The 26641-nt window shown below is 38.2% G+C and overlaps 1 protein-coding gene, 7 non-coding genes and 2 pseudogenes across 8 annotated transcripts; 2 read left to right on the forward strand and 8 right to left on the reverse strand.

Annotated features, from left to right (window-relative positions):
• Positions 1 to 15: 15 nt before the first annotated feature.
• trnam-cau (transfer RNA methionine (anticodon CAU)) lies at positions 16 to 88 on the reverse strand. The gene has a single exon. It is a non-coding gene; the product is annotated as a tRNA-Met (tRNA).
• A 542-nt stretch (positions 89 to 630) lies between these two features.
• On the reverse strand, positions 631 to 703 carry trnam-cau (transfer RNA methionine (anticodon CAU)). Its single transcript has one exon. It is a non-coding gene; the product is annotated as a tRNA-Met (tRNA).
• Positions 704 to 1373: 670 nt separating this feature from the next.
• trnam-cau (transfer RNA methionine (anticodon CAU)) lies at positions 1374 to 1446 on the reverse strand. Its single transcript has one exon. It is a non-coding gene; the product is annotated as a tRNA-Met (tRNA).
• A 539-nt stretch (positions 1447 to 1985) lies between these two features.
• trnam-cau (transfer RNA methionine (anticodon CAU)) lies at positions 1986 to 2058 on the reverse strand. Its single transcript has one exon. It is a non-coding gene; the product is annotated as a tRNA-Met (tRNA).
• An 8296-nt stretch (positions 2059 to 10354) lies between these two features.
• Positions 10355 to 10875, forward strand: LOC134328907 (histone H3-like). The gene has a single exon (XM_063010148.1). The coding sequence runs from the start codon at positions 10360 to 10362 to the stop codon at positions 10852 to 10854; it is 495 nt and encodes a 164-aa protein (XP_062866218.1). The 5' UTR covers positions 10355 to 10359; the 3' UTR covers positions 10855 to 10875.
• Positions 10876 to 15753: 4878 nt separating this feature from the next.
• trnai-aau (transfer RNA isoleucine (anticodon AAU)) lies at positions 15754 to 15827 on the reverse strand. The gene has a single exon. It is a non-coding gene; the product is annotated as a tRNA-Ile (tRNA).
• A 644-nt stretch (positions 15828 to 16471) lies between these two features.
• trnak-cuu (transfer RNA lysine (anticodon CUU)) lies at positions 16472 to 16544 on the forward strand. The gene has a single exon. It is a non-coding gene; the product is annotated as a tRNA-Lys (tRNA).
• Positions 16545 to 16739: 195 nt separating this feature from the next.
• On the reverse strand, positions 16740 to 16813 carry trnan-guu (transfer RNA asparagine (anticodon GUU)). Its single transcript has one exon. It is a non-coding gene; the product is annotated as a tRNA-Asn (tRNA).
• A 902-nt stretch (positions 16814 to 17715) lies between these two features.
• Positions 17716 to 17834, reverse strand: LOC134329754 (5S ribosomal RNA; annotated as a pseudogene).
• Positions 17835 to 26198: 8364 nt separating this feature from the next.
• On the reverse strand, positions 26199 to 26307 carry LOC134329642 (5S ribosomal RNA; annotated as a pseudogene).
• Positions 26308 to 26641: the final 334 nt, after the last annotated feature.

Raw genomic sequence — 26641 nt, forward strand, 5'->3', positions numbered from 1 at the left:
GTCCCTCAAAGGCCTTGCCCCATGTGAGGATTGAACTCACGACCTTCAGATTATGAGACTGACGCGCTACCTACTGCGCTAACGAGGCTGACAAAGTCATGTGGAGACATCTGAATATAATATTAAATTGAATATAATATTGAAAAGCAGAATCCAAATCTAAGCATCAAAAACTGGATGAGAATCAAACTCACACCCTTCTGACTGTAAATTAATGTTTACTACCTGTTCTATTTACAGTGCTGGTAAAAGTCACTAAATGACATGAAACCAGTCTGTTAACTGGGCTTAGATTAGGCACAGTAACTCAACTGGTCCCTCAAAGGCCTTGCCCCGTGGGAAGATCGAACTTACAACCTTCAGATTATGAGACTGACACACTACCTACTGCGCTAACGAGGCTGACAGCAACATGTCTAGACTGAATCTGGCAGTTTTTGTAGTTGTAGTTTAGATAATAAATTTAAATATTGAAATGCAGAATCTAAATCTAAGCATAAAAAAATGGAATCAAACTCACACCCTTCTGACTGTAATTGTATGTTCACCACCTGTTCTATTTACAGTGCTGATGAAAGTCACTAAATGACATAAAACCAGTCTGCAACTAAACTGGTCCCTCAAAGTCCTTGCCCCGTGTGAGGATCAAACTCACGACCTTCAGATTATGAGACTGACGCACTACCTACTGCGCTAACGAGGCTGACAGAGACATGTGGAGACATCTGAATCTGACCGTTTCATTGGCTGAAGTTTAAGCACATTTTTGAAAAGCAGAATCTAAATGTAAGCATCAAGAACAAGATGAGAATCAAACTCAGACCCTTCTGACTGTAAATGAATGTTTACTACCTGTTCTATTTACAGTGCTGATGAAAGTCACTAAATGACGTGAAACCAGTCTGCTAACTGGGCTTAGGTTAGGCACAGTAACTAAACTGGTCCCTCAAAGGCCTTGCCCCGTGTGAGGATCGAACTCACGACCTTCAGATTATGAGACTGACGCACTACCTCCTGCACTAACGTGGCTGACAAAGGCATGTGGAGACATCTGAATCCGACCGTTTCATTGGCTGAAGTTTAGGCACATTTTTAAAAGCAGAATCTATGAGGTTATGAGACTGACGTGCTATCTACTGCACTAACGAGGCTGACAGCAACATGTTTAGACTGAATCTGGCAGTTTTTGTAGTTGTAGTTTAGATAATAAATTTAAATATTGAAATGCAGAATCTAAATCTAAGCATAAAAAAATGGAATCAAACTCACACCCTTCTGACTGTATGTTCACCACCTGTTCTATTTACAGTGCTGATGAAAGTCACTAAATGACATAAAACCAGTCTGCAACTAAACTGGTCCCTCAAAGGCCTTGCCCCGTGTGAGGATTGAGCTCACGACCTTCAGATTATGAGACTGACGCGCTACCTACTGCGCTAACGAGGCTGACAAAGTTATGTGGAGACATCTGAATATAATATTAAATTGAATATAATATTGAAAAGCAGAATCTAAATCTAAGCATCAAAAAATGGATGAGAATCAACCTCACACCCTTCTGACTGTAAATGAATGTTTACTACCTGTTCTATTTACAGTGCTGATGAAAGTCACTAAATGACATGAAACCAGTCTTCAACTACACTGGTCCCTCAAAGTCCTTGCCCCGTGTGAGGATCCAACTCACTACCTTCAGGTTATGAGACTGACGCGCTACCTACTGCGCTAACGTGGCTGACAAAGGCATGTGGAGACATCTGAATCTGACCGTTTCATTGGCTGAAGTTTAAGCACATTTTTGAAAAGCAGAATCTAAATGTAAGCATCAAGAACAAGATGAGAATCAAACTCACACCCTTCTGACTGTAAATGAATGTTTACCTGTTCTATTTACAGTGCTGATGAAAGTCACTAAATGACATGAAACCAGTCTGCTAACTGGGCTTAGATTAGGCACAGTCACTAAACTGGTCCCTCAAAGGCCTTGCCCCATGTGAGGATCGAACTCACGATCTTCAGATTATGAGACTGACGCGCTACTGACTGCGCTAACGAGGCTGAAAAAGACACGTGGAGACATCTGAATCTAATATTAAATTGAATATAATATTGAAAAGTAGAATCTAAATCTAAGCATCAAAAACTGGATGAGAATCAAACTCACACCTTTCTGACTGTAAATGAATGTTTACTACCTGTTCTATTTACAGTGCTGATGAAAGTCACTAAATGACATGAAACCAGTCTGCTAACTGGGCTTAGATTAGGCACAGTAACTCAACTGGTCCCTCAAAGGCCTTGCCTTGAACTCACGACCTAAATGTAAGCATCAAGAACTGGATGAGAATCAAACTCACACCCTTCTGACTGTAAGAAGGCTCTCTAATTGTTCAATTTACAGTGTTGGGCTTAGATTAAGCTCAGCAACTAAACTGGTCCCTCAAAGGTCTTGCCCAGTGAGAGGATCAAACTCATGACCTAAATGTAAGCATCAAAAACTGGATGAGAATCAAACTCACACCCTTCTGTCTGTAAGTGTATGTTCATTACCTGTTCTTTTTACAGTGCTGATGAAAGTCACTAAAATGACATAAAACCAGTCTGCAAACTGGGCTTAGATTAGGCACAGTAACTAATAGGGGTATAACGATACATCGTTTTACGATTTCGCGATGCAAAAATGTAGCGATGTGCATCGTGGACATCTGCGCGATTGTACGAGTGCACGTGCGTTCTGTAATTTATTAGTGATGGGTCGGTCGCGAACAATCCGGCTCTAAGAGTCGGCTCTTTAAAATGTTTGTTTTTCTGGGGGGTTTTTTTTCGTTAAAGCCGCACGTAATTGGTCAAGATGCGTGGTGACGTTTGTGTGTTTACACTGAGCAGGAGGGGCGGGGTTACATACACACACACACACACACACACGGACAGCGTGCACATGAACAGGAGGGAGTGAAAGAGAGAGAAAGACAGAGAGCACTTGATGAAGTTTTACATTGCGCTTTACGTAGCCAGACATTACACGCTGGAAAGGTGAGGAAAATGAGTGACAGGAAACAGTAAAGTTTGGACACGAGGAACCACTTTAACAGAGAAGTTCAGACCCACTGAGACCCACATCTTATACATGTCACTGTGTATTGTAGCAACATCTGTCCCCTCAGAGAGAATCTTTTCCAAAACAGGGCAGATCATAACAGAAAGGAGAAACAGGATCAACCCCTCAAAGATGAGCTCGGTTTTTCTGAATGCCAATCTTCACTAAATACTTACAAATACCGTCACCTGGATGCTGATTTTCCTTTTGCACATTTTCATTCATATTTTGTTGAGTGATGCTTTGTTGATGTGTTCTTTCACTCTAGATGCAAATTTACAAGTAATATACACAATCAGACCTTTTGGTCTAATTGAGATGGGTCTTTGTTTTTGTATTTTATAATTTATTGTTGTAGCACTCTGTTCCATGTTGAGTATATAAATAAAGCCATTTAAATAATAAACATTTGATACAATGTTTTTTTTACATTACTAATTCATTTTACATGTCATTTGTTAATACATTAGTTCAAGCAACAAAGAAAATTTGTTTAAAGACTCAGCTCAGCTCAATGAGCTTGTTTGATTACTTTGATTTTCAATTTAAGATGGCAATAAGTAACTTAAATTTGGTAAACCTGTTAGGTTACAGTAAAGTACTCTGTTCTTGGTCATTACCTTTAATTGCAAGGGACTGAAGTTCATTTTTTTTGTTTAAAAAATGTACAAGAAAATGTGCATTGTTTTGCACTGTTTACACTTTTAAAAAAATCGTGAGAAAATCGAATCGTGAACTCAGTATCATGAATCGAATCAAATCGTGAGCAGAGTGTATCGTTACACCCCTAGTAACTAAACTGGTACATCAAAGGCTTAGATTAGGCACAGTAACTAAACTGGTACATCAAAGGCTTAGATTAGGCACAGTAACTAAACTGGTACATCAAAGGCTTAGATTAGGCACAGTAACTAAACTGGTACATCAAAGGCTTAGATTAGGCACAGTAACTAAACTGGTACATCAAAGGCTTACATTAGGCACAGTAACTAAACTGGTACATCAAAGGCTTAGATTAGGCACAGTAACTAAACTGGTACATCAAAGGCTTAGATTAGGCACAGTAACTAAACTGGTACATCAAAGGCTTAGATTAGGCACAGTAACTAAACTGGTACATCAAAGGCTTATATTAGGCACAGTAACTAATAACTAAACTGGTACATCAAAGGCTTAGATTAGGCACAGTAACTAAACTGGTACATCAAAGGCTTAGATTAGGCACAGTAACTAAACTGGTACATCAAAGGCTTATATTAGGCACAGTAACTAAACTGGTACATCAAAGGCTTAGATTAGGCACAGTAACTAAACTGGTACATCAAAGGCTTAGATTAGGCACAGTAACTAAACTGGTACATCAAAGGCTTAGATTAGGCACAGTAACTAAACTGGTACATCAAAGGCTTAGATTAGGCACAGTAACTAAACTGGTACATCAAAGGCTTAGATTAGGCACAGTAACTAAACTGGTACATCAAAGGCATACCATCTGATAAGTAGGTGTCTGGAGAAACAGCCTGAAAAACGTCTCAGCCTTAAAGAAATCCTTCAGCATGAGTGGTTTACAGAGAACAGTATGAGGTTAGGGTTAGTAAGAATGAAACAGACTTAATAAGTTAGAACTAAAAGATCTTGTAATATGGTCTAGATCACAGAGAATGCTAATAAAGATTGTAATGCTAATATAATTAGGATAAGTAGAAGTAATAACATGAAGCTATTAAAATATTGATTGTATTTTGTGTTTCTGTAATGTAATTTCTTGTGTGTTTATTCTACAGGCATCTGCGTGGATGAAGATTATAGAAAGAAGGCTGTGTGTGTGTGTGTGTGTGTGAAAGACCTTAAATAAAAATAAAGGTTATTGTGTAAATAACACCTGGTTTCAATGTAGTTTCATGTAACAATCACTGTGAATGTGAAGAAGATTCCTCAAGTTCTCAGAGACAAAATGATTAACAAATCACATGAACTGAAAGAGCTACAGAGCCACGACACAAATATTTTGTTAGTTCAGCTAGTTTATAATTGATCAAATATCTGTTAGTGTGAGAATTTATAAGTAAAAAGTTTCTGGAACCACAAATTGTTCCCAGACCTCTGCACCACACACTAGATTTAAACAATCACTTAAAATAGATTTAGGTCGAACCAAAAACAGCAAAAACACAAATAATAAACAATTAACTACACAATCTCACTCAGCTCATTCTCCAATGGTTACCAGACCCACTGCAACCCTGACCAAGATAAAGCTTTGGTAAAACAGACTATGAATGGATGAATACAGAATAGTGCCACAAACCATCATCGTGCCTTTGTTAAAGAAGTGGTCAGTGTCCTGCCTCAACCACTATCGTCCTGTAGCTCTCACACCTCTTGTCATGAAGTGCTTTGAGAAACTCGTCATTAAGCATGTTAAGACCCCGCTGTCCCCCTCAATGGACCCACTGCAGTTCATGTATCATACCAACCGCTCAACAGATGATGCCATAGCCACCACACCTCATCTGGCTCTAACACATGTGGACAGAAATGACACATCTGTATGTTAGGATGCTGTTTAACTTCAGCTCAGCATTCAACACCATCATTCCTCAGCATCTGATTGGACAGCTGAGCTCACTGGGCCTGAACACCTCTCTCTGCAACTGCACACTCATACACAAACACACACACAATAGACACACGTATACATAGACATGCACACATACACATGCTCACACACGTATACATAGACACGCTCACACACGTATACATAGACATGCACACCAACAAACTCACATGCACACACACTCATATATACATCCACACTTAGATTCTGACACACAATTACGCTTACACAAATACACATGTGTTTTACCCCTGATGTTTTCTCAGTTAGAACTTTTACTGGAATGAATGAACAAATACATAAACCATTTACTCACATCTTAGCTACAGTACTCAAACATTTTAGCTACAATTCTCAACGTCAGATGCAAAAGTATATTTGTTACACTTATATAACAAAGAAACAAAAAATACAATACCCTTTTAAAGGATGTCTATGATACATGTCTATTATACATAGCACTCATATAATATACTGTACAATAGACTACATGTCTATTATAATGTTCCAAAATCATAACATCATATATATATTATAATATACAACTCATGAACAATGTTTTCCTGAGATATTTCTCACTTCCAACACTGGTAAGAAATGTGAAACTAAAACTGAGTTAACTCTCATTAAACTGACATGACTTACTACATGTCAATGTACAAATAATTTGCAAATACATTTATTAACATGCACATGTGGATTCACAAAATGGTGACTGCATTACAATTAGCCATGAGTTTAATGCAGCTAACGAGCTGGGGCTTCATTCATTCACACACACACACACACTTCGCTACGCGTCGTGCCGAAAACGTCATCCCCGTGATAAAATTGCAGTAACGCACGGCCTCTCGTGGCTTATTGCTTTAATATATATATATATATATATATATATACAGTGTATCACAAAAGTGAGTACACCCCTCACATTTCTGCAGATATTTAAGTATATCTTTTCATGGGACAACACTGACAAAATGACACTTTGACACAATGAAAAGTAGTCTGTGTGCAGCTTATATAACAGTGTAAATTTATTCTTCCCTCAAAATAACTCAATATACAGCCATTAATGTCTAAACCACCTATACCACCTACTATTGACACTTTGGGCACAATTTGGACATGTTCACTGTGGGGTGTACTCACTTATGTTGCCAGCTATTTAGACATTAATGGCTGTGTGTTGAGTTATTTTCAGAAGACAGTAAATCTACACTGCTATACAAGCTGTACACTGACTACTCTAAGTTATATCCAAGTTTCATGTCTATAGTGTTGTCCCATGAAAAGATATAATGAAATATTTGCAGAAATGTGAGGGGTGTACTCACTTTTGTGATACACTGTATATATATACACAACATACAGTATGTGTCGTCCCTGAGCACACTCCTCACGTGTTGAAATTCCACATAGTGTGTGTCGTTTTTAACACATTTCTTTTTAGAGTGTAGGGTTACCAACCACCCCGTAAAATACAGAATCGTTCTTTATTTGGAGACTAAACGCCACGTTCCGTATTGAACTGATACAGGATGAGCTTTGTATGAAACAGAAGGATACTGCTGCTACCGTGGAAATTAGAAAGCGTTTGGTTATTATATTAAGTATTCGCTTTAATTCTTAGTAACGGTGTGTGTGAGCAGGTTTATCAGCATAACAACCTGTTTAATACACCGCTGTATGAGTAGCGCAGTGGGCAGAGTGCCTTGTTTTGCCTAAAATATGGATCTGACTTATTATTATAAAGAATGACAATAATATTTGTTAAACACCCTAAATAAAACATATTGATAATGTTCTCATGACGGTGTAAGACACGTTATATTTTGTATAGGTGCAACCCTATAACCACCCCCCTCCTCCCCCACTCAGCTATTTTCAGCACAATCAGGAAAAACTTCAAAAGCTTTAATGTGGCTTCATCTGCACATCACTATTGTTTAGCGTTACCATCACAAACTCCGTTCACTTCATCCCTGCAAAACAGTTTGATTGGCAACAGGTAAGCAATGAGCACTTCCTGTGTATTGTACCTACCCTTTCCGTCAGATCGGCCGTTTGTAAATTTGTTTCGGCATTGGTAAAAGTGTTTCAGCTCTTGTAAATTTGTTTTCTAAAATGTTAAATTGTTTTGCACTTCTTGGCCACTGTAGCTTTTCCTCAGTAAATTGGTCCACAATTGATTTGATGTATTACACATGATTTTTTTCTGCAACTAAAGTGTAATTTTAATAATTTTGCAGTTTTAAACATGTAAAATGTATTGTACAATTAGGTGGGACAAAGAAACATGACAATGTAGCCCAAAAAATAACCCATACTAGGATATAAGACAGAGTGGGAGAATAGAGCAGTGTATGATAAAATTTAAGTTAAATTGGAATAAAACAAACAAAATGCTTTAGAAACCTTTCAGTGCTTGTGAAAGTAGCATTAGAGACAAGTTAGGGGGAAAAATGTACAACTAAAACACCTGCAGCGGTGTAGGAGTTTTTATTGAAGGTAAATAAAACCTGTGGGTTAAATAGTGTTTAAAAATGTGTAATATATACATGGACAATGCTTGTGTTTGTTGCTAGCTTTTACAGGTGTGTGTGTGTGCGTGTGTGTGAGAGAGATAGAGATCCATGTGTTGTTTTAAAAATGTGAGTCAGTATATGTGAACTTAAAGCTGACACGGGGATGTTCTGTAGAACTTACAGCACAAATGAGTAGAACTAACAGAAATAAATGTCAGTGTATTGTAATATTCTTCTTATTATCTTCATCATTATTCTAAATTATTATGTTTATTATTATTTTTTCCATTTGTTCTTTCAGCTATGACAGTTAAGCACCCTGGACTCGACCTAGTCCTGCTTGGTAGCTGTGTTTTACTTCGCACTAAACAGCCTATTTTTCTAGTAGAAAATGAAGCTCACATCCGCTTATAAATGCATGTGGAAAACACCAAGGTCTGGTTTATCCTTTTCAGTCTGTGTCTACAAGAAGATCGGGTTTCCTCAGCATATTTTTACGTGTAATAAGATGTGAAATGTGCGCTGCGTCGCTTTACGCATCAGGAGCGGTGTGCTGTTTTAGCAGAACACAAGGAAACAGAGCATCGTTAGGTTCCCTTTGCGGGCTTTTACATGAACGAGAGAGCTTATGTTCGGCCGACGTGCACTTTATTATCTCGCATTTTATATCAGGACTTGTATTTTAATCATTATTTGCCATGAGAAAACACAAGTGCGCATGTGTCACGGAAGCACACAGACGCTGCGCTGGCCGAGTTGAGTCTACACAGTTCTCATGTGTGCTATAAAGCCCCGCCCCCTCTCGTAAGAGGGAGGAGTCTCTGTACAACAGAGCACAGCGCTTCACTCGCTCTTTCTTAGCGCCGTTTTAGCTCCAACAACGATGGTAGAAGAAGCTCCAGCACCGGCCAGCTCGGCCCCCGCCAAGGCTCCTAAAAAGAAGACCGCGGCCAAACCCAAGAAAGCGGGTCCCAGCGTCGGCGAGCTGATCGTCAAAGCTGTTTCCGCTTCCAAGGAGAGGAGCGGCGTGTCCCTGGCCGCCCTGAAGAAAGCTCTGTCTGCAGGTGGATACGACGTGGAGAAGAACAACTCCCGCGTCAAACTCGCCGTCAAAAGCCTGGTGACCAAGAACATCCTGGTGCAGACCAAGGGCACCGGCGCATCAGGCTCTTTCAAGCTCAACAAGAAGCAGATCGAGGCGAAGAAACCCGCGGCCAAAAAAGCCGCCGCTCCTAAAGTGAAAAAGGCCGCAAAGAAACCCAAGAAGGTAACAGCCAAGAAGCCCGCAGCTAAGAAGTCCCCCAAGAAGGCCAAGAAACCCGCTGCTGCCTCTAAAAAAGCCACCAAGAGCCCCAAGAAGGCAGCCTCATCGTTTTACGTCACCCACATTCCTCAGATAGAGCAAGTATCAAGAAATTGCTGGCTTTGCTACAAAAAATTCAAAAAAGAAAATAAAACAAAGATTGCATGCATGGCTCCTGAGTGCCAAGGTAGAAGATTTTGTTTAGTTGGCAATCGAAACTGTTTTCAGTCTTGGCATTCTAGCGAAGGAGATGAGTTTCGCAGTTAGACCTACACAGGGCTTCTGTCTTCTACTGTCAGTCCCTCTCATCCTTCCTCAACCCCTGTGTTTGTGTATATGTTCTTTGTTTCTCTTTCTCTTCACAGGTCAAAGTTCAGTGTGCATTGTTCATTGGAAGGAGGTAATTTGTACGATTTATTTTTTCCCTTTCTATTTATCTTTACATATATATATTTATACAGTATATATCACTTGCAGTAGCAAAACCAACAATTTAGACGATTAAAAGTGGTGCAACAAACGTGTTTGTGTAGAACACATGGAACAAAAATTACAATAATACTAATAATAACAATAATAAGCAAAATTAACGAACTAATCAAGAATATTTTTTTAGAAAGGTATATACTTTAAATGCGATTGTAGGCTGTGTTTTAAAAGCACAAAGAAACAAAAGGAAAGTATTATAAATCCCGCCAACAGCATGGAGGAAATACTGTGTTTTCTGAAACGAGGCAGCAGCAGAACGCCGACCAGTAAGCGACATTTGATGTAAGCACGATCGTCCAATGAGAAAAGTGCTTCATCAAGACGCCCAATGAGCGCGGATCGGCTCAAGAGCGTGTTGGGCGGGCTAACATATTCTGTCCTACAGTTGGTGAAGTGCGGAGTTCCAGACGCGATGGCAAGAACCAAGCAGACCGCTCGTAAATCCACCGGTGGTAAAGCGCCGAGGAAGCAGCTCGCCACTAAGGCTGCCCGCAAGAGCGCCCCGGCTACTGGCGGTGTGAAGAAACCTCACCGTTACAGGCCAGGTACCGTGGCTCTGCGTGAAATCCGCCGTTATCAGAAGTCCACTGAGCTGCTCATCCGCAAGCTGCCCTTCCAGCGCCTGGTTAGAGAGATCGCTCAGGACTTTAAGACCGATCTGCGCTTCCAGAGTTCTGCCGTCATGGCTCTGCAGGAGGCCAGTGAGGCTTACCTGGTCGGCCTGTTCGAGGACACCAACCTGTGCGCCATCCATGCCAAGAGGGTGACCATCATGCCTAAGGACATCCAGCTGGCCCGCCGTATTCGCGGAGAGCGAGCTTAAACGAACCCACTCCATCCAGTTATCCCCAAAGGCTCTTTTAAGAGCCACTTACATGCTTCCACTGAAATGGGCACTTTTCATAACTTTTTTTATTTATTAATTATTCCATTGTGTGTGCGTGTTCCGAGTTATAATTTAGTTATATTTATCAGTTATAAATATTAGGAAAAACTGTTTAAAGTGTTTTTTTGTGTGTGTAGAGATGGTTAACACGGTTACATAAGTACAGCAGATTAAAGATTGGCAGGTGGTGTCTTATAACACATGATTAATAATGTTTATAGTGGTGTATGTTTATGGGGTTCTATAAAGCATTGAGTTAATAAGAGTAATATAGTCGTTATGAGTAGTAGAGTAACGCATAAGGCATAAGCAGAATATTGAATGTTTACCATAAGACTGGTTATTGTAATAATGGTAATAAAACAACCGTATTCACAATGATGCCTTTTCTAATTTGGTAATTCATGTGTTTGAGCCGCCACTGTGTGTGTGTGTAACCCTAACCTTTGTCCTCTGAGTCCCGCAGCACCGACTCCCATTTCTGACGGGGTTTTGTCTCCGTTTGCAGGTTCTCCGGCTGGCACTCACACTCAGGCTGGCACTCATTGTGCTCGCTACCTGATCTGAAGGCATGAGGACCCAGGTGTGGTTCTTCACCTCCAGGTGCGCCTTGTGTTCCTAGGCAGCACAGATGATATCTGTTGAGTCCAATTTAAGCCCAACTTCCTTCTAACCCTAATTAGGATAACCCCAAGTTATTTCTAACCTAAACTATGATAACCCCAACAGGTTTTTAACCCTAATTAGGAAAACCTAAACATGTATCTAACCCAAATTAAGATAACCCAGGAATACATGGCACCAGTTTACCATGGTCAGCACTGCCCTGGAGCACACAATGCAGTACACTTACCTTGGTCTCATCATTACATTTACATTTTCAGCATTTAGCAGACGCCTTTATCCAAAGCGACGTACAGTTACAGTATACAATCTGAGCAATTGAGGGTTAAGGACCTTGCTCAAGGGCCCAACAGCAGCAACCTGGCAGTGGTGGGGCTTGAACCAGCAACCTTCTGATTACTAGTCCAGTACCCTAACCACTAGACCACAGCTGTACTCATTACTGCATCAGGGAGTTTCAGCATGGCAGTGAATGCACTAAAGGAAAAAGCTGGCAGAGGCCTGTACACAATCAGAAGGAGATTTATAACATTGACATTCCCACCTCAATGGAGTAAATTATTTGTTAGTGTGATACAGCCTGTTGCACTGTACGGGAGTGAAGTATGGAGTCCACTCAATTTTCCCAGTTCTATTAAATGGGACAAACATCCAACAGAAACCCTGCATGTTGATTTCTGTAGAATGATTTTATAAGTCCAAAGGAAAACACAGACCATCGCCTGCAGGGCAGAAATAGGCCGAATATAAACATACAAAAAAGATCTCAACATTTCTTGACAGAAAAGGACAGAAAAACTAGCACCACTTGCCACACATGTAAGAAACACATCTGCAAGGAGCACACTAAAACAATCACATACTGTGATATATGCATGTAAACAACACACACATGCACACACACACATGCACACACACAAAATATTGTTTTTATGTTCAATTTATAGTTTAATTTTCAATTTACACCTGCTGTTCTGAGTAAAATAAAGTTGGTTTTATGAAAAAGGGAAAAAATCTATACGGGTCAAAATTGACCCATAGCAGCACTGATGTCACTATACAGTAGATAATAATGTTTAGATAAAAAAAAAATAATACAAACAATATTTGCTCAGTGTGCTCTGATATTAGTCTGTTAGACTCAGATAATATCCTTACATTGTTTCTTCACTATAGGAAATTCACTACAATGTATTTAAACAGCTTTTTTTATTGAAAATGAGGTATATTGTGAGATGAAAAGTTTATGGAGCCAAAAAAATAAAATTAAAAACAGTGTTTACATGGATTTAAATACAAACTAAGTTATCTATCAGGTGAGAAACAACATTGGATGATAACTATTGTTTTTGAGTATTTTTTGAGGCTGTTTTAAATCGGGTCAAATTTGACCCGCTAACACTAAAGATGTGGGCAGCTTTCTAACACAATACAAGGGTTAAATTATTATTATTATTATTGTATGGTTATGTATTTATTTTTTTTAACTTTTCCAAGCACCACACCATATGTGGAATAATAATCATAAGCACTAGCAGTAGTAGTAGTAGGGCTTTTTTTTCTGTTGTATTAGTTCTTGTTTTAGGCTATCAATCCTGTGATTTTTTATTCTTGCTCTTCTTCTTCTGTAATTATGACATTATGACATCATCATCATCATCAGCATCATCACTAAACATGGACATATAGTCCAATGAGAATGTCACACATGAGGCACAAAAAAACAGATAATTTAATATCTGCAAATGATACGTAAAGACTAAAAGCCATCAGTATAAGCTGCGCAGCATTGTGTCTAAATAAAACAATTGAACAACGCTTGCTCAGAATGCATATAAATGGAGCCACTTAATGCTGTTTAATGATAATAGTTGACCATTACACTGTCAGCTTAATCAAAACTTAAATCCTAACAATAATAACAGGACGATGTTTTAAGTGTATCCAGAGCAGTAGAGAGAACAGAGTGGCGACACTCATAGGGAACCGTTGTACATTTTCAACTACTTAGCAAGTATTTTCAGTGATTTCATAACAAATCTTTAGTTATTTAATCCACAACAGAACATAAAATTAAAGAAGGAATATTTAAGCACCACTTTTCAGTTTAAGCACCACAAACATGACATGAGGTAATATTTGTGATGGTCATCCTGATGACCTGTATGAATCTCATGAATAACTGATGACACTTGTACCTTAATTACTAAAATAATTAATATATTGCTCCTGCATTAAGGCATACATTAGCAGTGGTGGACAGTAACTAAGTAAATGTAACTAGTTGGGTGAGTTTTTACTTTAACTTCACCACATTTGGTAGTCAAATGTTTTACTTTTTTCTCCACTACATTCTGAACAATCTGTGGTTCCTTTTGGTTTATGTGTGAATAAAAATATAACATTGTCAAAATAAAGGAAGCGTGAAGCGATCACACCAATCAGTGTTTTGTTCTTATGATAATTTTAATAAACATTAGTGTCAGATTAATAAATGACACAAGTCTTTTCACCTAAAAGTTGATTAATCAAGAGTCTTGTTACAGAAATGATCATAAAACATTAGAGCCATAATAAATCATGCTACTTTTACTTTTATACTTAAGTACATTTGAAGGTAAATACTTAAGTACTTTTACTCAAGTGGAGGTAAAGAGTATTTTTACTATTACTGGAGTAATATTTTACCTTGGATATCTCTACTTTAACTACATGGTTTGTGTACCTTCTCCACCATTTAATGAATACACACACAGTGATATACATGTGGGGAACCATATTCCCCAGGCCTCCAGGTAAATGTGTTCCCCCCTGTGTTGCTAGTGTAATGGACTGATCTATAGGTTAAACTTGTTCTACATAATGACAACAGTTAAATACATCACCAGCATCACTGTAGTGTTTTATAATTACACACACAGTGATATACATGTGGGGAACCATATTCCCCAGGTCTCGTAAATGTGTTCCCCCCCTGTGTTGTTAGTTTAATGGACTGTTTCATAGGTTAAACTTGTTCTACATAATGACAACAGTTAAATACATCACCAGCATCACTGTAGTGTTTTATAATTACACACACAGTGATATACATGTGGGGAACCATATTCCCCAGGTCTCCAGGTAAATGTGTTCCCCCCTGTGTTGCTAGTGTAATGGACTGATCTATAGGTTAAACTTGTTCTACATAATGACAACAGTTAAATACATCACCAGCATCACTGTAGTGTTTTATAATTACACATACAGTGATATACATGTGGGGAACCATATTCTCCAGGTAAATCTGTTCCCCCAATGTGTTGTTAGTGTAATGGACTGATCTATAGGTTAAACTTGTTCTACATACTGTTTGTTAATTTTAAAATCACATGGCTGCAGTTTGTAAAGTTTAAATTAACGAGAGATCACCATGAATGAAACTATTCTTTAAAGTAAATGGTAGTGCAGCTGAGATGAGTAACCTTAAATAATAACACAGACTATTGTCCTGTGCGATATAGTTTATTTGTACGTGCACCAAAACTTTTTCTTGCGTGACAAAACGAGAAGAACAAACAAGTGTGTGAATAAGAGCATGTCCTGTATTAGGATTTATTTACAAATAAATCCGACACGGTAATTCTAGTTGATTGACAGCAATGTCTTTGTATTTTTAAATGACAGCTAACGATAGTGATCCGACTCTTTTAAGTATTGTGTATAACATATCAAATGTTGACTTCATCAAAAAGAATCGACTCCCTCAGCTTCCAACTGCTCATTGCTGAGTACAATCAAATTAGTGAATCGACTCTTTCGAGTCTATTCCTGTCGTTTGACTTAAAGAATTCATTAAGGAATCGACTCGTTTGATTCATTTGAACGCGCAGACTCACTCGCTCTCACACTGCGAGCTTCTCAAACTGAACTGCGTCTTTCTGCACATGAGGAAGAAATCTATGTAGAAATCTCAAATAACATGAACCTGAAGGTCTGAACTTACATTGTAGAAAAGAAAAACAAGCCAGTAGCAGCAGTGTGCACATTAAACCATTTACAGAAGGGTCATTAAGTTTGGTAAATTGAGATAATGGCATGTTTCTGACCTGAATGAGAGGGGCAGTAAAAAAAATCTCACACTGTCAGAGACAATGTTTGAAGTCCAGGTTAATAGGACCTGCTAGTTAGAGAAGGATCACTTGTTTGTTAGTGTAAGTCCAAAAGTGGGTGTGGCCCGTACGGGGATCGAACCCGCGACCTTGGCGTTATTAGCACCACGCTCTAACCAACTGAGCTAACCGGCCAGTACATCTGTTCTCTCTTTAGATCCTTGTACATAATTCTACACTGACCCAAATCAACAGCTGAAACAGACTTTCTTAATACACATCTAAGAGGTTTTGTGGGTTCTTATATGTGTGAACTATCTAAACTATATATTTCTTAAAGTTCTTGACTGAGTTTAATGTCACCAACCAGTGAGTGGAGCAGATACGACTCAGGTCCTGCACACAGTAAGTAGTGCTGATACACAGTACCAGCCTGCACACCAGAGAGGCTCCAAACATCAAGTTTTCACTCATAATATCATGTAGTTTGTGAACTTTGTGGATTGAATGTAGGATTTATACATGTAGATTCTGGGTTTTAGGAAGTTGAGCTACTGTTAATATTTTTTCAATTGAACTAAAAACAACCTGAATTGATATTTTAATTTACAAGCAAATGTAAAGTATATTTCTATATGAAGAGCATCTGTTTCCAGATAATATACACAGAGGTGTAAAGCATAGTGGAGCGGGTTCAGTAATTGTGTAGTTTAAAAGTGACAGTAAATCTGTGTCTGTTTCTGTTGCTTATTCTGAATTGTGTTTGTTTGTAAACTGTGAATTAGTTCTTAATCTGGTCGTGATGTTAGTGGATTAAAATGAGCTGACCTGCTGCATAAGCCCGGCTAGCTCAGTCGGTAGAGCATGAGACTCTTAATCTCAGGGTCGTGGGTTCGAGCCCCACGTTGGGCGAGTATCTTCATTTAACATCTACAGAAACCAAAACAGCCGGTCTCCAGTGACTTATCAGGTGGATATTTGTGCTTGTAGGACTGTTGTTTACTGGATGTTTTCAGTTACTTATTTCCACTATTCTGTGGGACTACACATTGTTGTTGTGTCTCATATCCGTTTGATCAACAGGCAGGTTGTGCAATAAAAGACACTCGTCCCTGGGTGGACTCGAACCACCAACCTTTCGGTTAACAGCCGAACGCGCTAACCGATTGCGCCACAGAGACACGCGCATAGCTCTTTCACATGACGGTACACATGAGTCACATGACTTGCTAATGTTTACTTCATGCTAATAAACAGTATAACATTTTACTTACGTGTCCAGCCCTGCTACATAAACTGTCATTTTTGTCCCTGTTAAAAACTTTAGCTTAATTAAAGCAAATAAAGACACATTTAAATTTTTCATCTATTATTACAGGTTTAAAGTTGCATAAAACAAATGTTTGTACAAATAATATAAAACCAAATTACAAAATAAACATTTCACTTATTTTAATGATCTCAGAAATTACTCAGTTTTAAAGGTCAAAGGCAGCAGCATTTAGATCAGAACAGCTATTAACATTAAATATCACTAAAGTGGAAATCCTGAACACAGCAATGTAAACCTTTCATTTAAAAAAAAGTAAAGTTACATAGTTGACCCATGGTAAAAAGAACCTCACAACTCAGCACAATGGTTAAACTGCACAACCCAACAAGGTAAAATAACCCATCATGTGTTCTGTCCAATATTTATACAGTGCTTTGTTGCCATATAGCACTTTATCACATGCATTCGGCCTTTTCTTTCCTGTATACCAAAAACAGTCGCCATTGCAGGTCTACAACACGTTACAAAAACACTTGGGACAAAAGAGCCATAAACACTCTTTAATTTTTATATATTATAAAATCTGTACCCAAGCAACAAGCTGTAAATTATTTCTAGCACCACTAGATGGAGACGATGTCTGTACAACATGTTCAACTTCACTTTAAAAGTCAGTTGAATGTGTTTTACTGTAGTAAGAATGAAAGTTTGAGCTGATCTTTGTGTCATTGTGTAGCTTTGATGAAGAAAAAGCCGCTGGGTCAGTGTGTAACAGGAGGTTTGGAGTGAAGGTGGGTGTGTGTGGATAAAAGCTTCCAGCTCCTGGTATTCCCAGGCGGTCTCCCATCCAACTACTAACCAGGCCCGACCCTGCTTAGCTTCCGAGATCGGACGAGATCACGTGTTCTCAGGGTGGTGTGGCTGTAAGAGAGAGACGCTGTAAACAAGCTGCTTCTTATAGACGTCCGTCGTTCAGCCTTATAAATAAATAAATAAGTAATTAAAACCTTAACATTGTTTAGGTTCATTAAATGTCAGGTGTTGTTTATGTAAACACACATCTTAAAAGGATGGCTAATGAATTGTGTTTATTGATAAATAGTGGTCTTGTTAGGGTTTTACTCTTTATGTTAATATTAATTAAAAAAAATAATAAATAATAATGAAATAATAATAAGTCAGAAGGAAAGATTTATGGTGTTTAGGGAAATCTAGGAAAATTCACATCTTTAAAAGCACCACGTCTTGTTAAACTCTCATGAGTTTTGCTCAATAAAATGCCAATAAAACAGACACAGAGTTTCTTACATTTACACTGATTCTTATTCCTATGAACTCAAGATATTTCATGTTTTATCTGGTCAACTGTTATGATTTAAGAATAAATAAAAGCTGATGCTTTTAACCTCATACTTTCCTAATACTTTTATTCTACACGGTCTACATTTCTTTTAGTCTTCTGCCATGTGCAGTGCAATAATTCACTAAATTACACAGCAGTTCTCTTTTTATTTATTTATTTATTTATTTTTGCCATTTTCAAAATTGATTGTAAGCATTTATAAAGGTCATGCCACGTTCATTAGGTGAAATGAAGCCAGAAAAACAGGGTGATATTCTCACTTTCAGAGATCAAATTACTCAGGTTAGAAAGTCCTGAAACACAGAACATGCTCACCTGACTCTCTCTCAGCCATGCTACCATTAATCATTAAGGGGTGTGTGGCCCATACGGGGATCAAACCCACAACATTGGCGTCATTAGCACCACACTCTAACCAACTGAGCTAACCAGCCAGTATATATATATAATGTATGTGTGTGTGTTCAATTCCCAGGTGGAGCGGTCGGGGTTCTTTCTATGTGGAGTTTGCATGTTCTCCCTGTATCTGTGTGGATTTCCTCCGGATGCTTCGGTTTCCTCCCACAGTCCATAGATGTGCAAGTGAGGTGAATTGGAGATACTGAATTGTGTATGACTGTTTGATATTAAAACTTGAACTGATGAATCTTGTGTAATGAGTAACTAGCGTTTCTGTCGTGAATGTAACCAAAGTGTAAAACATGATGTTAAAATCCTAATAAAACACAAAACAAACTTAACATATCTGACTGAATATATTAGCAATTTACCCTCAATCTTTTGATAAAGTGTAAAAAAGTTTTGTTTGCCAATATATCAATAAGTTATCTTTTATTCATTATCAAATGTTATGTCAGACCATCATAAATTTTCCTGTCAATTGATTAATTTGATGTTACAGTATTAACATGTCTTTCTCCAAAAAAACATATTTGTTGTAAATGCGAGGAGAAACTTTAATTTTTTTTTATTCGTATGTTTATTATAGCAGGTTATCAAGACTTAAAGTCATTACAGAATTTATCAGTGTCAAGCTGGCAGCAATGGGGTAGCAAATATATATGCTGTTCAGTTCAAATCACGTTACAAAAGAAAGTAAAAAAAAAATCCATTTTAAGTTAAATGTAAAAAGATTTTATTTCAAGTCTTTTTAACACCATTCAAGTGGTCTATTCATCATGAAATGAATGTTAAACAACTGCCAGATTCACAAAACGTGAGAAACAGCAAAAACTGTTTTACACACTCAATGTAGAAGCACTTTGTAGTTCAACAATTACTGACTGTAGTCTATCTGGTTCTCTACATGCTTTGTTAGCCCCTTTCACCCTGTTCTTCAATGATCAGGACCTCCACAGAGCAGGTATTATTTAGGTGGTGGATCATTCTCAGCACTGCAGTGACACTGACATGGTGGTGGTGTGTTAGTGTGTGTTGTGCTGGTATGAGTGGATCAGACACAGCAGTGCTGCTGGAGTTTTTAAACACCTCAATCAGTGCTGGACTGAGAATCGTCCACCAACCAAAAATATCCAACCAACAGCGCCCCGTGGGCAGTGTCCTGTGACCACTGATGAAGGTCTAGAAGATGACCAACTAAAAAAAGCAGCAATAGATGAGCGATCGTCTCTGACTTTACATCTACAACCTCTGGCAAAAATTATGGAATCACCACTCTTGGAAGATGTTCTGTCAATTGTTTAATTTTGTAGAAAAAAAATAAATCACAGACATGCCACAAAACTATCATTTTTCAAAATGTCAACCTTCTGGCATTAAGAAACAATAAAAAAAAGAAACAAATATAATAGTTGTGGTCAGTCACAATTGCTTTTTTTTAGATCAAGTAGAGGAAAAAAATATGGAATCACTCAAATCTGAGGAAAAAATTATGGAATCACTCTGTAATTTGCAGCAAAACATCTGCAGCAGATTAGATTTGCTAATTATTCTTCAGTTTAAAAAGAGTGCTTACACCTCGGAGAGCTGTTGCACAAAGCAGATTGTCATGAATCATGGTTCCAACACAAGATATGTCAGTTGAAACAAATGAGAGGATTATAAAACTCCTTCAAGAAGATAAATCATTGTGGAATGTCGCAAAAGATGTTGGTTGTTCCCAGTAAGCTGTGTTTAAAATCTGGACCAAGTACAAACAAAATGGGAAGGTTGTAAAAGGGAAGCATACTGGTAGACCAAGTAAGACATCAAAGCATCAAGATAGAAAACTTAAAGCAATATGTCTTGAAAACAGAAAATGCACAACAAAACAAATGAGAAACAAGTGGCCGGAAAGTGGAGTCAATGTCTGTGACTGAACTGTAAGAAATCACCTAAAAGAAATGGGATTTACATACAGAAAAGCCAAACAAAAGCCATCATTAACACCTAAAAAGAAAAGAACAAGGTTAAAGTAGGCTAAAGAAAAGCAATCGTGGACTGTGGGTGACTGGATAAAAGTGATCTTCAGTGATGAATCGCAAATCTGCATTGGGCAAGGTGATGATGCTGGAACTTTTGTTTGGTGTCTGTCCAATGAAATTTATGAAGATAACTGCCTAAAGAAAACATGTTAATTTCCACAGTTGTTGATGATATGGGCCTGCATGTCGGGTAAAGGCACAGGGGAGATGGTCTTCAATAAATGCCAAAGTCCACATTGAAATTTTGGACCCTTTTCTTATTCCATCAGTTGAAAGGATGTTTGGTGATGATGACTTCATTTTTCAAGATGATAATGCATCTTGCCATAGGGCAAAGGACGTGAAAACTTTCCTTCAAGAAAACATATAATGTCAATGGCATGGCCTGCAAATAGTCCAGATCTCCATCCATTTGAAAATCTCTGGTGGAAATTGAAGAAAATGGTCAATGACAAGGTTCCAACCTGCAAAGCTGATCTGGCAACAGCAAGAGACAGTTGAAGGCAGATTGATGAAGAATACTGTTTGTCATTAGTCAACTCCATGCCTCAGAGAGTTTAAACCATTATAAAAGCCAGAGGTGGTGCAACAAAGTAATAATGGTGCAGTGTTTTCTAATGATTCCATAATTTTTTCCTCAGATTTGAGTGATTCCATATTTTTTTCCTCTACTTGATCTAAAAAAAAGCAATTGTGACTGACCACAACTATTATATTTGTTTCTTTTTGTATTGTTTCTTAATGCCAGAGGGTTGACAGTTTGAGAAATGATAGTTTTGTGGCATGTCTGTGATTTATTTTTTTTCTACAAAATTAAACAATTGAAAGAACATCTTTCAAGAGTGGTGATTCCATAATTTTTGCCAGGGGTTGTACATCAACTCTGAAATCAACACTACACAACTCTGAAGTCTGTAACTCTGGAAATTCAACACTGGCGATTTTGCTGTGTGCATGACTTGGTATTTAAACAAATGAGGGTTTAAATGTAGATAAAACACACACAGGTGTGAATGTAATCATGTGTTTTAGCAGTTTGAGTCTACAGTCAGTGATGGTTTTGTACTGGATACCTTTAAATTCAGGTGTTCCTAAAATTTAGATTCCCGCGTGTAACTAAGTGGGGTGGGGGAGGGTAAAGTGCACCATGAGCTCTGTGATAACACGCACTTACATTTAGGTTCATCTGGGTTTTTTTTTTATGTTTGTTTGTTGACCTGAAGCAAAATAATTTTACTGATATTTCAAATGTGTACTAAACTTTACAGAGAATGGACAAACAAGAGGATAAACAAGAGGATAAACAAGAGGATAAACAAGAGGATAAACAAGAGGATAAACAAGAGGACAACATGGTATGTATTTATTTTGACATGTATTCTTTTCATGTGAACTATAAATAGAATTTGATTAAAAAAACTACTTAATCTGTTTATTGAACATTTTATTAAATGTAGGATTCACTTTCTAAAATTGAGTGAGTTGCTCTAGGGCAGGGGTCCCCATCATGAAATTTCATATATACTGTATATACAGTATATATACAGGTGCTGGACATAAAATTAGCATATCATGAAAAAGTTGATTTATTTCAGTAATTCCATTCAAAAAGTGAAACTTGTATATTATATTCATTCATTGCACACAGACTGATATATTTCAAATGTTTATTTCTTTTAATGTTGATGATTATAACTGACAACTAATGAAAACCCCAAATTCAGTATCTCAGAAAATTAGAATATTGTGACAAGGTACAATATTGAAGACACCTGGTGCCACACTCTAATCAGCTCATTAACTCAAAACACCTGCAAACGCCTTTAAATGGTCTCTCAGTCAAGTTCTGTAGGCTACACAATCATGGGGAAGACTGCTGACTTGACAGTTGACCAAATACTTATTTTCCACCATAATTTACAAAAAAATTCTTTAAAAATCCTACATTTTTTCTCATTTTGTCTCTCATAGTTGAAGTGTACCTATGATGAAAATTACAGACCTCTCTCATCTTTCTAAGTAGGAGAACCTGCACAATCAGTGGCTGACTAAATACTTTCTGACCCCATATAGAGAGAGAGAGAGAGAGAGAGAGAGAGAGAGAGAGAGAGAGAGAGAGAGAGAGAGAGAGAGAGAAAGAGAGAGAGATATTATATATATACAGTGTATCACAAAAGTTAGTACACCCCTCACATTTCTGCAGATATTTAAGTATATCTTTTCATGGGACAACACTGACAAAATGACACTTTGACACAATGAAAAGTAGTCTGTGTGCAGCTTATATAACAGTGTAAATTTATTCTTCCCTCAAAATAACTCAATATACAGCCATTAATGTCTAAACCACCGGCAACAAAAGTGAGTACACCCCTAAGAGACTACACCCCTAAATGTACAAATTGAGCACTGCTTGTCATTTTCCCTCCAAAATGTCATGTGACTCGTTAGTGTTACTAGGTCTCAGGTGTGCATAGGGAGCAGGTGTGTTCAATTTAGTAGTACAGCTCTCACACTCTCTCATACTGGTCACTGAAAGTTCCAACATGGCACCTCATGGCAAAGAACTCTCTGAGGATCTTAAAAGACGAATTGTTGCGCTACATGAAGATGGCCAAGGCTACAAGAAGATTGCCAACACCCTGAAACTGAGCTGCAGCACAGTGGCCAAGATCATCCAGCGTTTTAAAAGAGCAGGGTCCACTCAGAACAGACCTCGCGTTGGTCGTCCAAAGAAGCTGAGTGCACGTGCTCAGTGTCACATCCAACTGCTGTCTTTGAAAGATAGGCACAGGAGTGCTGTCAGCATTGCTGCAGAGATTGAAAAGGTGGGGGGTCAGCCTGTCAGTGCTCAGACCATACGCCGCACACTACATCAAATTGGTCTGCCTGGCTGTCACCTCAGAAGGAAGCCTCTTCTGAAGTCTCTACACAAGAAAGCCCGCAAACAGTTTGCTGAAGACATGTCAACAAAGGACATGGATTACTGGAACCATGTCCTATGGTCTGATGAGACCAAGATTAATTTGTTTGGTTCAGATGGTGTCAAGCATGTGTGGCAGCAATCAGGTGAGGAGTACAAAGATAAGTGTGTCATGCCTACAGTCAAGCATGGTGGTGGGAATGCCATGGTCTGGGGCTGCATGAGTGCAGCAGGTGTTGGGGAGTTACATTTCATTGAGGGACACATGAACTCCAATATGTACTGTGAAATACTGAAGCAGAGCATGATCCCCTCCCTCCGGAAACTGGGTCGCAGGGCAGTGTTCCAGCATGATAATGACCCCAAACACACCTCTAAGACGACCACTGCTTTATTGAAGAGGCTGAGGGTAAAGGTGATGGACTGGCCAAGCATGTCTCCAGACCTAAACCCAATAGAACATCTTTGGGGCATCCTCAAGCAGAAGGTGGAGGAGCGCAAAGTCTCGAATATCCGCCAGCTCCGTGATGTCGTCACGGAGGAGTGGAAAAGCATTCCAGTGGCAACCTGTGAAGCTCTGGTAAACTCCATGCCCAGGAGAGTTAAGGCAGTTCTGGGAAATAATGGTGGCCACACAAAATATTGACACTTCAGGAACTTTCACTAAGGGGTGTACTCACTTTTGTTGCCGGTGGTTTAGACATTAATGGCTGTATATTGAGTTATTTTGAGGGAAGAATAAATTTACACTGTTATATAAGCTGCACACAGACTACTTTTCATTGTGTCAAAGTGTCATTTTGTCAGTGTTGTCCCATGAAAAGATATACTTAAATATCTGCTGAAATGTGAGGGGTGTACTCACTTTTGTGATACACTGTATTATATATATATATATATATATATATATATACCAATAACCGTTACATTGTATATATTTAAAACTATAGCAATATCCTTATCTCTAAATTTATTCTGATATATTTTTAAATATTGTTCATAAGAATAGATACAATACTGCAAGATGCACAATTTGCACATACTTTTTTTTGTTGCATACCATATGCTGTATAAATGCACCTTATTTACTTACTTTATTTGTATTAGTTTCTCTTCTTTGTTAAACTACTGGAGACGTACGTACGTACGTACGTATCTATCTATCTATCTATCTATCTATCTATCTATCTATCTATCTATCTATCTACTGCTCACAAAAATTAGGGGATATTTCAAAATGAATATGAAGCAATAAAAAAAAGAAGCATTTGATTTTTTTTTATTAAACAAGAAAATCAGAAAAGCAAACGAGTCAAAAAGTCAAAGAAAGTTGTTCGATCATGCAAACCAACTTTTATTTCATTGGTGAAAATGCACTATAAAAAAGGCTGGAAGTACTGGAGTATCTGCACGTTCCCTGATCTTAAAAGTGCACATCCTGCAATTTCCCAGCCCTTGCAATGCCCCTGCAACACGATTTGCCCAACTGCGAAGCCTGGAGAGCCATAGGACGTCTTGAAGGTGGTCAAACACAGGCGACAGACACACACAACAGCAAGAGATGACCACTACTTGACCTTATTGGCAAGAAGGAACAGGCGCAGCAATGAAACAGAGCTGCAGGGACAGTTTCTTGCTGCCACTAGACGATGGATATGCACCCAGACCATACAAAATCGGCTCCATCATGTTGGACTGCATGTCCGGTGACCAATGGTATGCATTCAGTTATCTGCTGAATGAACACCGTAGAACACGTAGAAGGTGGGCTGATGAGCATCGTCATTGGACCTGTGATGAGTGGTCAACTGTCCTCTTCTCTGATGAGTCACGGTTCAGTCTGCAGCCTGACAATCATCGTGTCCAAATCGTCGTTTGCTTTTCTGATGTTCTTGTTTAAAAAAAAAATCGAATGATTCTTTTTTTTTATTGCTTCATATTCATTTTGAAATATCCCCTAATTTTTGTGAGCAGTGTATTATTCACTTATTTTTTATTGTTGTTGTTATATTTTTGATTATTTGTTGTCGTGTTTGTTGATATTTAAATCATTTCTTTTTTGAAAACTGTTTACAGGTTAAAGCGTAACAGCATAAACACCACCGTCTATAAATGAATGAAGTGCTTTGGTCCTCCACTTGAGACTTTTATGTAAACAGACACAACAACAAATAATTAAAAAGACAGTAATAATAAATAAATAAATAAATAAATAATAACAATAATGTCACAAATCTATACCACATCTACAAGATGTAACTTATTTCTAGCACCACTAGATGGGGATGATGTCTGGACATAATTTTGAACTTCATTTTTAAAGTCACTAAAATGCTAAAAATCCTAATTTGGTTTTTCGTTTACATTTTAAAAGCAGGAAAACAAAGTTATTCGTTAATTTTTTTAAAGTTATGTTGACAAAATAATTTCCTTTCGTACAGCCAGGATGGATAAGTGTTTTACTCAGAATGAAAGTGACAGCTGGCCTTTTTCTTCACGTATTGCTTTGATGATGAAGAAAAAAAGAAAATGTTCGGCTCCTTTAGCAGGAGGTTGAAGTAAAGATGTGTGAGGATAAAATAAAAGCTTCCAGCACCTGGTATTCCCAGGCGGTCTCCCATCCAAGTACTAACCAGGCCCGACCCTGCTTAGCTTCCGAGATCGGGCGTTCTCAGGGTGGTGTGGCCATAAGTGAAAAATGCTACTAATAGTTTCCCTTTTAAAGACGTCCATCTGAATATCAGCCTTTCACTTCAGTATGTTTAGATTATTTGTTGTCGTGTTTTTTGTTATTTTAGACATCATTTCTTTTCCTGTAAAACTGTTTATAGGTTAAAGCGTAACAGCATAAACACCACCGTCTATAAATGAATGAATTGCTTTGGTCCTTCACTTGATACTTTTGTTTAAGTAAAAAGCGCCTTAATGCTACAGCTACAGGCAGGGCTGGACTGGGAACAAAATTCAGCCCTGGACTTTTTTCTTGACCAGCCCACTACAAGCACATTGCGCCACACATATCACCCC

The sequence above is a fragment of the Trichomycterus rosablanca genome, chromosome 15, assembly GCF_030014385.1.
Source record: "Trichomycterus rosablanca isolate fTriRos1 chromosome 15, fTriRos1.hap1, whole genome shotgun sequence".
Classification (NCBI taxonomy): Eukaryota; Metazoa; Chordata; class Actinopteri; order Siluriformes; family Trichomycteridae; genus Trichomycterus; species Trichomycterus rosablanca.